At 44.6% G+C, this 14679-nt stretch overlaps 1 protein-coding gene across 4 annotated transcripts in view; it reads left to right on the top strand.

Moving 5' to 3' along the window:
• The window catches only part of ABCA4 (ATP binding cassette subfamily A member 4), a 133810-nt gene that overhangs the window by 77565 nt on the left and 41566 nt on the right, over positions 1 to 14679 (top strand). For all 4 annotated transcript variants that reach the window (XM_040471025.1, XM_040471024.1, XM_040471026.1 and 1 more), the window contains 7 exons: positions 642 to 781; positions 1234 to 1371; positions 2359 to 2552; positions 3878 to 3962; positions 6733 to 6938; positions 7300 to 7348; positions 11933 to 12180. In XM_040471025.1, coding sequence (XP_040326959.1) covers positions 642 to 781; positions 1234 to 1371; positions 2359 to 2552; positions 3878 to 3962; positions 6733 to 6938; positions 7300 to 7348; positions 11933 to 12180 — 1060 coding nt within the window. The remainder of the gene's footprint in view (positions 1 to 641; positions 782 to 1233; positions 1372 to 2358; positions 2553 to 3877; positions 3963 to 6732; positions 6939 to 7299; positions 7349 to 11932; positions 12181 to 14679) is intronic.

Below are 14679 nucleotides of genomic sequence, written 5' to 3'. Positions count from 1 at the left end.
GTGTGTGTGTGTGTGTGTGTGTGTGTGTGTGTGTGTGTGTGTGTGTTTTAATTATAAAGGAGAGTAAAACTCTGCATACAATTTTGTAACCTGCCATTTTTTTTTAATTTTTTTTTCAACGTTTTTATTTATTTATGGGACAGACAGAGACAGAGCATGAACGGGGGAGGGGCAGAGAGAGAGGGAGACACAGAATCGGAAACAGGCTCCAGGCTCCGAGCCATCAGCCCAGAGCCTGACGCGGGGCTCGAACTCACGGACCGTGAGATCGTGACCTGGCTGAAGTCGGACGCTTAACTGACTGTGCCACCCAGGCGCCCCATAACCTGCCATTTTTTAATGCAGTTAGGGTTTTTTTTTTCACTCAGGATGTCATGAACATCTTTTCATGTCATTTTATATTCCTCTATAAAATAAGTTTTTGTTTATATACTACACTATTATATAAATGTACCATCCTTTCTTATTAGATACTTAGCATGGTCTGTTTTTTGTTTTGTTTTTTTTGTGTTATAAACAGCACCACAGTGATCATCTTGATTGCTAAAACTTTGTGCTCACCCTTAATTCTTTCTATAAGGTGAATCATTAGAGGTAGAATTGCTGAGCCCATTGCCTTTCTCATTGCCCTGTCCCCATAGCCTCACAGTGGCTGAACACATCCTGTTCTACGCCCAGCTGAAAGGAAAGTCCTGGGAGGAGGCCCAGCTGGAGATGGAAGCCATGTTGGAGGACACAGGCCTCCACCACAAGAGGAATGAAGAAGCTCAGGATCTGTCAGGTGCTCGGTATTGGAAAAAGACAGGACTACAGATGGCAAATGAATTGTCTTCCAGGACACAGGGCCCTGAGAGGGGGAGGCTTATTACAGACCTCGTAAGAAGTGGAACACTTCTATAACGTTATTCTGTGCACCTAAGAGCACCCCACCTCTGGATCATTTCCACATGGAACCCTATGTTAGAGCAGCCTGAGCTGTATTGATTCTGGTGTTTATGTGTTTGGACTAAAATGTGAGAACAACCTTCAGATGGTCTTATCCATTTCTGCATTTCTTGCCTTTGCTGCATTTAAAGAGTACCCCACTAGGTTTGAACACTATATAAACATCTAAGGAGGCAGCGTCAAGCTGCTGCTGGTCTTAAGGTAACCCCCCTTATACCACAGCCCTGGGCCTTTCTCTTCCGATCCTCTACAGCTGTCATGAACCTGTTGCCTTGTGCGTACCTCTAGGTGGCATGCAGAGGAAGCTGTCTGTTGCCATTGCCTTCGTGGGAGGTGCCAAGGTGGTTATTCTGGATGAGCCTACCTCTGGGGTGGACCCCTATTCGAGACGCTCAATTTGGGACCTGCTTCTGAAGTATCGCTCAGGTAATAGCCACTGCTCGGTGCCCTTTGTTCTCACTGAAGCTCTATCTGTGATCTCCACTCTCATTCCTGGCGCTCTGTAACTGAGTATAGTTAACAGCCATAACTACACTCAGATGGGACTTCAGCAGTCACTCGAGTAAATCTAAGTTCCCATGGAAGCCTCCTGAAGTTTTTACACAAATATAAACAGGAATCACTGATGGAGCAGACTACTTCCCAAAATATTCTAAAAGGTTCTCTCAACCTGTGGCCCTTCTGTCTGGAACAATGTGTGCAGCTCTATGCGAAATTCCTCGTTGACTAAGAAAACCCAGGTCACATGCAGACATCCCAAGGAACTCCATAACTGTCAGATGGTCACTCAAGACCAGGTGTGAGGGTGACACACAGGTGTCCAGTGCTCCAGAGGACTACTGCAGATAGCAGGGCAGTGTCTCAAAATGGGACCTTCTTTCCTCTATCCCAGCACCTTCCAACCAGACAGTGCAGATCCAGAAAGACAGCAGGCAGAGCTCAGACTGCCCATGAACAAGACGGCATGGCTGAATCCTGTGGTCAGTTTGCCATCCTGGAATCCTCATTACTGTTTTCTTTTAGTGACATCTCCTATTGGTTTCAAAGGGTGTGTGTGTTCTTTGCAAAGATTATAAGTGCAATGCTTAATGCTCCAGAGAATATGCATATGGAACTCAATAGATGCCAATTACTATAATAAATATGTCCCATACATGGTGATTTATTTGAATCAGGTACAATGCCAGATGAGGAGATACTGTGTGTGGCAGTGTTTTACAACATGCAGGATGCTGTCAAATGTTAATTGTTGTCACTATTATTCCAGTTTTCTGGACTTTGCCACAGAATACCTGTTTTTATTTATCAACTTCAAATTTTTATGCCCGTGTAACAGGGAGGTTACTCTACATCCTCTCCCATCCAGCCTTGCCCAGGCCTGCCTGGTGATCCCTCTGACCTCTGCCCTTGCAGGCAGAACCATCATCATGTCCACTCATCACATGGATGAGGCTGACCTCCTCGGGGACCGCATCGCCATCATTTCCCAGGGAAGGCTCTATTGCTCAGGCACCCCACTCTTCCTGAAGAACTGCTTTGGCACAGGCTTCTACTTAACTTTGGTGCGCAAGATGAAAAACATCCAGAGCCAAAAAACAGGCTCTGAGGTATGTGACTGCCCAGGGAAAGAGTCCGTTTTGGGTGAACAGAAATGTACAGTGTGGTGCTGCCATTCCAGACCTCTCTACCCAAATCGGGCTCTCGCTGTCACAATCAACCTCTTTGTTTCTGAGACTGTTTGCAGATTTTGATAAATGGACATTTCGAACCCTCCTACAGAGATGCCTTACCCTAAATGAAACAAGTAGTTTTAAACCTGAGATTATTGTAGTCCAGAATCCTAAACTACACACACGGTGTGCTGCAATGTAGAAGTGTCTCAGTCTACAAGGTTACACAGTTTTAAGGAGAGTGGTTATTTAAGCTTCCTGTTTTTCATTCTAACATTTATATTCCCTAATTATTATTTTAAAAAATTTTTTTTAATGTTTATTTATTTTTGAGACAGAGAGAGACAGAGCATGAGCGGAGGAGGGGTGGAGAGAGAGGGAGGCACAGAATCCCAAGCAGGCTCCAGGCTCTGAGCTGTCAGCACAGAGCCTGACGTGGGGCCTGAACTCACGGACCGTGAGATCATGACCTGAGCCAAAGTCGGATGCCCAACCGATTGAGCCATCCAGGTGCCCCTTATGTTCCCTAATTAAACCCAAAGTCCACTAGTAAATGAAAGCCCAGAAAAGGCTTTCTTGGGGACTATACCCTAAAAATGGTGAAGCCAAACAATACCGATTAGCAGAGACCCCCTCAACATGTCAGGAGACGAAGTTCGGGTCTGGGTAGCAAGGTGGACAACCTGTGTCATCCTGGGTAAATTCCTTAATTCTTCATCATCGTTGGTTTCCTTGCACGCAGAAAATGAAACTGGTTATCTCTGCTTCTGCTTATCAGGGATGTGGTGAAGATAAACCAGGTAAAGCATTATGAATGTGCTCTGGACTCCTTGAGAATAGGCACTGTTCACATTTCAGTTGTCCCAATTATTATTTTGTAGCATTACCTATGCCTCTGGCCACTGTGGTGTAAGTGTTCCTGCCTCTAGGCTTTCTAGGTGGATTTCCACAGCCTAGTGTGCATCCATGGGGAAGGAGGACCACAATGTCTCGCACAGGCAGACCCACAGCTGTCATATTATAATGGCAAGCCAAAGGTATCCTTTGAGGTTCTACTACTCTCTGTGCCTGACTCACACACTGACCAGGATAAAATCAAATAACCACACCCTCAGAATGCTCACATGAAGCAATACATTCAAATGGTGACAGAAAATCTGTTGACCACTTTTGGTGGCCAGAAACAAATGAAGCTTGGTGGTGATAGCAGTCAGCATCAGGGAGATGTTATCATTCAAGTGACTGAACCCTGTCTGTTTCAGGGGACCTGCAGCTGTGCATCTCAGGGTTTCTCTACCAGGTGTCCAGCCCACATAGACGAGATAAGTCCGGAACAAGTCTTAGATGGTAAGGAGTGGGGCAGGCTGTATCTTGGTTCTTGTCTGGTGATCATCTCTCCGTGTTGTCGGGTGTGTCCTGTTGTCATAGGCTTTAACGGGAGCAAAGAGAACACTCTGTGTACTTCTCAAGCCCGTGCTCATGCAGGTGCTCATCTTTTTCTTTGGCCTTCCTTCTCCTCCATTTCCAGAGGAATTTGAAAAGTCCTGGGCCTAAGGGCCTCTTCTCTTAAATGAGGAATACAGTCTATGTTCACTCCTTGCCCTGCCCACTCCCCTCCTGGGTCCTTCTGCCCTGGCTGCAGGTGGCATTTGTGTCTAAGAAGGGCTTCTCTAGGTGCCAGGTGGGGCCTTCTGGTGAAGCCATGGTGACATACAGTCTCATAGTGAACTATTCCAGAGAGATTTCATGGACTGGATGCCGAGTTACACATCCCTCTTACACTCCTGACCTTCCCCTCAGCGTCCCAACTTCCTAGTAGTTCTCCCTTGAGTTAGGGTGCATTAAAACTCCTCAGGAGCGCCTCCACCTCCAGGGAGAGGCAGAAGAGAGGCTCTCACCATAGGCACTCACCTCACAGGATCTGACCTCAGGGACCCCGAGCGTTTGCCAACATCTCTCACTGTTCTCCATGAAGGCCCACTTCCATCTATCTTCTGGGATATCTTTGCAAATGGAATACCACATACCCCATATCCCTCAGAGGGGGCAAAATTCAACCCATGTACTGACTCAGGTTGATGACAGGTGGGGTTAGGGGAATCTGCTTATCAAAAAAAAAAAAAAAAACAAGTTTTCTTTTTAGCACAATTTTTTTTTCTAAGTCTGAGGAATTTACTGATTGAAATCTGATAAAACAAGAAAACTGGACACTATCTTCTGTGCTTGAAAGTTGAGGGAAATGTCAAGGTTTGCCTCACGTTTCCTCTCTCGCCCACTCTGCACTGACAGAACCTGCAGTGAACATGAACACATCCTTTCAGGACAACAGCTTTATGTCTTTCCCTAGCCTGCCTTGCTGTGGGTCTCTCCCTGCTTTCTGAAGGTTCCTCCCAGGAGGAATCTTGGTCAAGACACTGATAGTTTTTAACAAACCAATGCAGTGGTGCACCACAATCAAGTTGGAAACAGGGACTCCTGGCTGGAGTAATGTTTTTTTATATTCCTTTATTTCTAAATAAATGTTTATTTTCTTTGACTAGAAGAGGGATGCTGTGAATGGTAGGAAGCGCAGTAAGTTGTTATGCCCCAAGTAAGCGGAGGAAGATCATTCTGTTCCCTAGTTAGCTCCTTGAAGGAGGACCCACAACTGAGCACCACACACTCACTGACCTCTCTCTGCCAGGCGCTGTGAGCCCTGCTGCCCTCCAGGACTACCTCTGGAAGGCTGACACACATGACTAAGACACAATTCCTGGGAATCCAGCAGCTTCGGGCTTGATTTCCTTCCTCAGTGAACAATGAACGTGACCCCTGGAGAGCTGTTAGGGCAAAGCTGCTTCCTCACGCAGGGAGCCCTCCAGCCCCTGTGTGAAGTCATCCCAGAGCTAAGGACAATTGAGTCCACTTTACAAACTTGGCATAAATCAAGCCTTCCACTCCAGGTAGCCAGAAGGACATGGGTTTGAAGCCATGTAATCCCTCCACGTGGGTAATTTTTAGAACAAAGAAAGCAAAGAACCCACTGGGTGACCCTCACTGAGAGGATTGTCTTCAGAAGTGCATGAGAGCTGGGTTCTGAGTCCCTACAATCTCTCTCCCTTTGACCTCCCTCTCAAGATAATAGGGAACCGCTTTTCGTATATATGCTTTAAAATTTTAAATTAGATTCTGGATGTTAAAGTAATACATGCTTCTGCATAAAATTAAATTCCGACTGTACGAGGGTGTCAGGGAAATACTTGTCACTGGACACTTCCTCATGCCCCATGTTGTGCATGCCACACTCCCTCCCCTCAGCCCCAGTCTGACTCCACAGCTTCTCAATCCCCTTCTGCATTTCCTGAGATCAGGGTGTTATAGTTTGTTTGTTTGTTTGTTTGTTCGTTTGAGGAGGCAGGTACAGTCCCAAGGGAAATGGCGCATTTCTTCAAAAAGTTAGACCAGGCACGGCTGTGTGATTTGGGAAGGAGAGTTTTCACCCAGCTTGGTCATCAGTTCCAGGTGTACGTCTTACACAAGTCACCTGTAGCTTGGGCCAGACCAGGAAAGTGAAAGCAGCTTTGACTTAACCTTCAGGCTTGTGGTGAATAAGAATGAATAATAACAATGATAAAAGCTTCCTTACTAGACAGGATGTTCATGATAACAATAGCAGCTAATGCTTACCCAGGCACCAGGTACATCATTCTCCGTGTTTTATGTATATGAACTCATCCAGTCCTCATAAATAACAGTAAAGTGCCTGGCGGCCATTATTTTCCCCTTTGCACAGATGAAAAAACTAGGGTATGACCTGCTTCCTGTTACATAGCTTGTAAGGGACAGACCATTTGATTGAAAAAAGGAGAAAACTGGGAGGGGGGTGTTATATGACCTCCCCAAGTTTGTCCAGCTAGTTAGTGGGGAGTGCTTTTGCTTACATCTTCCTCTCCTCAGTGCCCGTCACTGGGCCAACTGGGCTAAAACCGGATGGGCTGGAGCATCGGTCCTCTGCGAGGGTTGTGACTGAGGAATGAAATGCCCCTTGCCCAGATGGGAAGAAAGGGGATGTAAGGAAGTTCCCAGTCTCCCAGGTTCTGGTAAACAGAGTTGCTAGCAGTCTCTTTTTGTGTCCTAGGGGATGTGAATGAACTGATGGATATGGTACAGCACCATGTTCCAGAGGCAAAGCTGGTGGAATGCATTGGTCAAGAACTTATCTTCCTTCTTCCAAATAAGAATTTCAAGCAGAGAGCATACGCCAGCCTTTTCAGAGAGCTCGAGGAAACACTGGCCGAACTGGGGCTCAGCAGTTTTGGAATTTCTGACACTCCCCTGGAAGAGGTAAGGCAGAGATTCTAGCTGGTTCCTGTCAGGTAGCAGAAAAGGTGGCTCTTTGCAAATGTCTAACACTAGGGGAAGTTTTATATAAGGCAGAAAGCCATAATTCCCCACCCAAGCGTAGCAACTATCTTCACTTTTGGCTCACTTCCTCATACCTTTGTCCATACAGAAACGTGTTTTACGTAGTTGTGGTCACTGTGTGCATACACTTTTATATTTATAGAAGACTGTGTTCTTAGATAAATCGTAATGTATTTTCCCTCCATTAGGAAGCAGTACCCAACAAAACTGAGCTTGGGTCAGACATTTTTCTGAGAATGGAATGCCTAAACCACATGTTCTCTTTTTTCCTTCTTGACAGATTTTTCTGAAGGTCACGGAAGATTCTGATTCAGGACTCTTGTTTGCTGGTATGGTTCCAGAGTGTGTAGCTTGTTCCCTCCCCACACTCCCCAAGCTCTATATTGAAAATCTAAGGAAAATCTCATGAAACAACAAAGCAGGCAAATACTCCTCCACGGTATTTATCTGACCCGTCAAACAATGCATGTTTTGCATTCTTGGCTCCTTTAAATGACAAAGGAATGACAAACGGAATTACGTCTGGGTGGAAGGACTCTAGATGAATCAGGATCCTTAAGGAGTTCAGCCTGGGAGCTTCACCACCCCCAAGCTTCTCATCCCACTTTCTGGTCTCCTGTACCTGCCACATCACCATCCTCATCTGCTCCTCTTATCTCCACCAGGCCTCTGATTCACCCCTGTCTGCATGAGTGACAGCCCACAGAGTCCCTAGAGATAATGGTGACAGTATGCCATCTGGGATCTTCTGTCTTGTTTGAGACAGATAAAATTATTGTGAGCCTTCATTTAGTGCCCTCTGGAACTTTGAAACTGTGAGGACCATAATTTCTGTGAATTTAGGGGTCTGTCTTCTACATGTGTGAGCCTGGACACCAACTAGCTCCTCCTGTGATTTCTAAACCCCAGAGCCACCCAAAGCGTTCATGAGTGCACTTTACTGTGGAGGGTGGAGGACAGAGAAATGGACATGTAGGAGGGATTACATGCCACAGCACAGGCCGCTCCTGATAGAACAATAGGGGTCCGTCCACACTGATAAAATCCTTGATCTGGCTCCTCTCTCTCCGTTCTGTTTTCCTCTCTCGCACTCACAGGCAAAGCTGAATGGCCATCTTCCTTTGCTGCCTTGGGCTCCTGTGGTTGGTTACCTCTTTCTACCCAGTGTAGCATATCACAGTATTTTCCTGGGCAAAGACCATTTCCTCCCTGTAAAGTTTCTGATGCCAACTGTTAAGATAATGTGGTTTTCATCTTGCTTCATAAGTGGTCCCAAAAGTCTGTTTATCAGTTATGCTTAGAACTACCAGTGGGCAAATATGCCAGCCCAAATGTGCTCCCTGACCCAGGTAGCTCATGTGGCAGCTAGAAGAGGTGGGCATCCTGGCAGAGTGGGGAGGGAAGGCAGTCCTCTGGAGAGAGTGGTAGCAGCTCACCACAGGGCCCAGCTTTTCTTTCCAGCTTTGCAGACACAGAAATTGAATTCTCTCCCAGGTCACCCAAAGGCAAAGACTTACGTTAATCAAGACCAGAATGAAAATAAGCGAATTTATATCAGAAACTATGATGGAATCAAGAGTTGGGGCCTTTTATCTGCACAGAATACTCTTTAATAATTGGGTCTTCTCAGGAGAATATCAGAAGACTGGTCAACCTGAGCATAGAATAGGATGTTCCAATGAGACATGCAGGGGTAGAGGTTAAGAGTATAGCTGTTAGAATAAGGCAGATGTGCATAATTTGCTAATTGAGTGGCTTTGGGTAAATACTTAGCCTCTTTGTACCTCAGTTTCCTTATCTGCAAAATGAGATTAATAACAGTGTCCACCTTTTAGGATTGTTGAGAGAATTAAATGAGTTAATACACGCCAAGTTTTTTTTTTTTTTTTTAATTTTTTTTTTTCAACGTTTTATTTTTGGGACAGAGAGAGACAGAGCATGAACGGGGGAGGGGCAGAGAGAGAGGGAGACACAGAATCGGAAACAGGCTCCAGGCTCTGAGCCATCAGCCCAGAGCCTGACGCGGGGCTCGAACTCCCGGACCGCGAGATGGTGACCTGGCTGAAGTCGGACGCTTAACCGACTGCGCCACCCAGGCGCCCCAATACACGCCAAGTTTTAACGCAGCGTGTGAAATCTGATTAAGATTTAGCAACCCTTATCTCAACGTTTACAAATCTTTTACTTAGGGGCACCAGGGTGGCTCAGTCGGTTAAGCATCCGACTTTGGCTCAGGTCATGATCTCACAGTTTGTGAGTTTGAGCCCCGCATCAGGCTCTGTACTGACAGCTTAGAGCCTGGAGCCTGCTTCAAATTCTGTGTCTCCCTCTCTCTCTGCTCCTCCCCCACTCATGCTCTGTCTCTCTCTCTCCTTCAAAAATAAATAAAAACATTAAGAAATTTAAAAAAAATAAGTCATCTTTTCCCTCAAACTAGTTTAGCCCTTTATACTTCAGGGAGCACTTAACATCCATTGTTTCGATTGTCATTATAATCTTGTGAGGATGCCAAGGCACGGATTAGCCCCACTTGGGGGAAACTGAGCTCACACAGATTAGATGACTTGCTTTAAAGTCACACAGGCTTCTGAGTCTTACCCCTGGTTTTAGCTCTCAGATCTAGGAATCTCAATTCTATATTCTCACTGCCTCCCATTTTTCAAATGGCTAAATACATTGTTTTTAATTGGCTCAGTTTTAGAGGATGATGTTTTCTGATCATGTTTCCAAAGTCTGAAGGAACTTGTAGCTGTCCATTGGGTCACAAGTTGCATGGTACCAGAAGGGTCGGTGCTACTTCTGAAGGTGTGGCTCACAGCCAGTGACCGCTAGAGGGCAGTGGAAAGCCAGGGACAAACGTGATTCTGACCACCCTCAGCTGGCGCACTCAGCTCTGGCCTGAACAGTGGGCTCCAGTCTGGATGGGGCATCAGAGAGAGAGCAGAGCTCATGGGGTAGACATGAGGAGAGGCAGCACGAATCCCACTAGACGAGGACCAACCACAGCAGACATCAAACCTGAGCCCTGATCAGGGAAAGGAGGTGGAGAGCTGGGGCTCTGGCACCTGGTTGTCAGAGAGCCTAGAGAAGCCAGGATAGTGCATTGCAGGTGCAATAAGTGTTCGCTGAAAGGATTACTGGGCTGGCCCAACTCCCTTTGCAGCTGCCCTTGTCCTGGGGGACTTCAGGAGGGTTAAGAAAGCAGCTGAAACCAACCAATGTTCCTATAAGCTCTCCCTTTATGTCCAACAACACATTCTATAAATGAACCTTAATCATTGGTGATCTCTATCACCAATGGGTGCCTATCTCTATCACGCCTGGGTGCCTCAGTTGGTTAAATGCCCGACTTTGGCTCAGGTCATGATCTCACTGTTCATGAGTTCAAGCCCCGCGTTAGGCTCTGTGCTGACAGCTTGTAACCTGGAGCCTGCTTCAGTTTCTGTGTCTCCCTCTCTCTGCCCCTCTCCCCCTCAAAAATAAACATTGGGAAAATTTTTTTAAAAATCAGTGATGATGAACTATATAGCTTCAACATAACTAGTGACTTGCAGTGAGTAGTTTTTAAAGCACATTCTCATGTGTTAACTCATTTAATCTTCATAACGGCCCTGTAAAATATTTTCATTTTCATTTTACAGGTGAGAAAGCCCAGATTCAGATAGGATGAGTCACTTAGCCCAATTTGTGCATCTACTAAGAGTCAGGATTCAAACCCAGGTCTCCTAACCCTAGTTCATTAGTCTTTCCACCACTTCACAGTAGCCTCCAAGAATTTAGAAAGAACCAATTCAACTCTTAAATCCACAGGTTACACATGAATATATTTTGCTGTTTAAAGATTCAAATAATAAAAAAAGGCTAATATCACTCTTCACCCTCACCCCGTCCCCACCCCCCCATCCCCGCCCTTTATCCAGCTCCACCTCTGGAGTGGTAACTGCTTTCACAGTTGGTGAGTAGTCTGTCACAGCCTTGCAGTTACAGATGTGCGTATGTGTATGTATTTATAAGATGCATTTTGTTGTATATGATAAACGTGCTACCTAACATAAATATGATCTTATTACACATATCGTTCTGCAACTTCAATTTATTTTACTAGTTATACATTTTAGACCTCTCTGTCAATGCATTTATATCTATCCTCTTCTCTTTAGCTACTGTAGAGAATTTTTAAAGGATTTCAGGTGATTCTGTTGACAGGTGATTTACACCAAAAAATGACAATTTTTTTTAAGTTTATTTATTTTGAGAGAGGGGGAGGAGAAGAGAGAGGGAGAGCGAGAATCCCAAGCAGGCTCAACGCTCAGCACAGAGCCTGACACAAGGCTTGACCTCACAACTGTGAGATCACAATCTAAGCCAATACCAAGAGTTGGATGTTCAACTGACTGAGTCACCCATGCATCCAAAAATAGAATTTTATTTTACTTTAAGTAGGCTCCATACCCAATGTGGGTCTTAAACTCATGACCCTGAATATAACAGTCACATGCTCTACTGAGGAAGCCAGCTAGGTGCCCCCCAAAATAGAATTTGTAAGAATTTATTGACATGCCTGAATTGATATTTTGTTGCTGATTAAAAAAAAATTAATGTTTTATTTATTTTTGAGAAAGAGACGGAGTGTGAGCAGGGGAGGGGCAGAGAGAGAGGGAGACACAGAATCTGAAGCAGGCTCCAGGCTGTGAGCTGTCAGCACAGAGCCCCATGTGGGGCTTGAACTCACGAACTGCGAAATCATGACCCAAGACAAAGTCAGACACTTAACTGACTGAGCCACCCAGGTGCCCCTCTTGCTGATTTCAATGAAGAGAAAATGAGTTCAGTGAGAAAAAAAACAAAATGGCATATGGGAGCCAGACCCTGTGAGTATTTTTCTAAATTACTAATTCAGTCTTTCAAATCAGGTGGCGCTCCACAGAAAAGAGAAAACACCAGTCTCCGACACCCTATGGAGAAGGCCAGACAGATTCCCCTGGGCTCCAATGGCTGCTCTGCAGAGCCAGCTCCTCACCCAGAGGACCACTCTTCCTCGAAGCCAGAGGAACGCAGCCGGTTCAACACAGGAGCACAGCTCATCATCCAACATATGCAGGCATTGCTGGTCAAGCGATTCCACCACACTGCTCGCAGCCACAAGGACTTCCTGGCCCAGGTACTACTTTGGGCCCTTGCCTGTGCTTGGTTGCCGGTGGCCAAGGCCTGCCTGCCCTTTGCCGGCCTTTCCATCCTCTCCTTGGCTTTCTCCTGCACAGGAGTTCAAACACAGCAATGAGCACCCTCTTTAGGTTCTATTGGCTTTCTTTGCTCCTTGCCAACCTTTATTTTGGTTCTTAGTAACATGAAGATCCTTTGTAAGCTTTTAACCTCACATAGCAGAGAAAATAAAATAATAGTGATTGTTTTTATTTTTGTTTTTAAGATTGTTTTTATTTTTACAGTGAAGGGTGAAGTCATATTTTCATTCATTTTTGCATTGGCCCTACATATCAAGGTCATTGACCTCTTTTTTCTTTTTATTACTTTTTTATTAACTTTTAAATTTTAATTCCAGTGTTATTAACCTACAGTGTCCTATTTGGATCAGGTATATCATATAGAGATTCAGCAATTTTAAATTTTTTTTTCAACGTTTATTTATTTTTGGGACAGAGAGAGACAGAGCATGAACGGGGGAGGGGCAGAGAGAGAGGAAGACACAGAATCGGAAACAGGCTCCAGGCTCTGAGCCATCAGCCCAAAGCCCGACGCGGGGCTCGAACTCACGGATCGCGAGATCGTGACCTGGCTGAAGTCGGACACTTAACCGACTGCGCCACCCAGGCGCCCCAGAGATTCAGCAATTTTATATGTTACTCAGTGCTCATCATGACAAGTGCCCTCCTCAATCCCTGTCACCTGTTTCACTCACCTTCCACCACCTATCCCGCCTTTGGTAATCATCAGTTTGTTATCTTAGTTAAGAGTCTGTTTCTTGGTTTGTCTCTCTTTTTTTACCCCTGTGCTCGTTAATTTTGCCTCTTTAATTCCACATATGAGTGAAATCATATGGTATTTGTCTTTCTCAGACTGACTGATTTTACTTAGCATAATACTCTCTAGCTCCATCCATGTCATTGCAAATGGCAAGATTTCATTGTTTCTTATGGCTGAGTAATAATGCGTTGTCTACATATACCACATCTTCTTTATCCGTTCATGTAACGATGGATACTTGAGCTGCTTCCATTGTTTGGCTATTGTAAATAATGCTGCAATACACATAGGGGTGCATGGATCCTTTGAATTAGTGTTTTTGTATGTTTTGGATAAATACTCAGTAGTGTGATTACTGGATCATAAGGTAGTTCTATTTTTAACTTTTGAGGAACCTCCATACTGTTTTTCACAGTGGCTGCACCAGTTTGCATTTCCACCAGCAGTGCATAAGGATTCCTTTTTCTCCACATCCTTGCCAACACTTTTGTTTCTTGTGTTTTTGATTATAGTCATTCTGACTATATGACTGGTATGGGTGGTATCTCGTTGTAGTTTTGATTTGCATTTCCCTGATGATGAGTGATGTTGAGCATCTTTTCATGTGTCTGTTGGCCATCTGGATGTCTTCCTTGGAGAAATGTCTGTTCATGTCTTCTGCCCATTTTTTAATTGGATTATTTGGTTTTTGTGTGTTGAGTTATATCAATTCTTTATAAATTTTGAATGCCAGCCCTTTATAGGATCTGTCCTTTGCAAATATCTTCTCCCACTCCATAGGTTACCTTTTAGTTTTGTTGATTGTTTCCTTTGCTGTGCAGAAGCTTTTTATTCTGATGTAGTTTCAACAGTTTATTTTTGTTTTTATCTCCTGTGCCTCAGGAGACATATCTAGAAAAACGTTGCTATTTCTGATGTCAGAGAAATTAGTGCCTGTGCTCTCTTCTAGGATTTTTATGGTTTTGGGTATCACATTTAGGTCTCTTCTCCATTTTGAGCTTATTTTTGTGTATGGTATAAGAAAGTGGTCCAGTTTTCCCAACACCATTTGTTGAAGTGACTGTCTTTTTTCCATTGCTTCTTCTTTCATTCTTTGTCAAAGATTAATTGACCATATAATTATGGGTTTATTTCTGTGTTTTCTTTTGTGTTCCATTGATCTATGTGTCTGTTTTTGTGCTGGTACCATATCGTTTCGATTACTACAGCTTTATAATATAACTTGCAGTCTGGAATTGTGATGCCTCTAGTTCTGTTTTTCTTTTTCAAAATATCTTTGGCCACTCAGGGTTTTTTGTGGTTCCCTGCAGATTTTTGGATTGTTCGTTCTAGTTCTGTGGAAAATGCTGTTGGTATTTTGATAGGGATTGCATTCAATCTATAGATTGGGCACTCCTTTTTTCCTTTTTATTTGTTATTCAGATATGGAAACTCTGGTTCACCTCTGGTTGAACATTGGCCTGCTTCAGTGCTCAGGATTGGCCTACTTCAGCCATTCTTCAGTGGCTACCAGAACATTCTGCTTACTGTTACACAGCTTGCCTTTGCTCATCTTCCCTTGTAATGTTCCCCAGAAGCCTGACCTTCTTTGCCAGGGGCCTAGTTATGAGGCTACGGGATGTTTAGAACAATGAGTGTGTGTGTGTGTGTGTGTGTGTGTGTGTGTGTGTGTGTGTGT

The sequence above is a fragment of the Herpailurus yagouaroundi genome, unplaced genomic scaffold (genome assembly GCF_014898765.1).
Source record: "Herpailurus yagouaroundi ecotype Mexico unplaced genomic scaffold, PumYag 77, whole genome shotgun sequence".
In the NCBI taxonomy this organism is placed as follows: Eukaryota; Metazoa; Chordata; class Mammalia; order Carnivora; family Felidae; genus Herpailurus; species Herpailurus yagouaroundi.
Note: the sequence above shows the minus strand (reverse complement) of the source record. Positions and strands in the feature narration are given on the sequence as shown.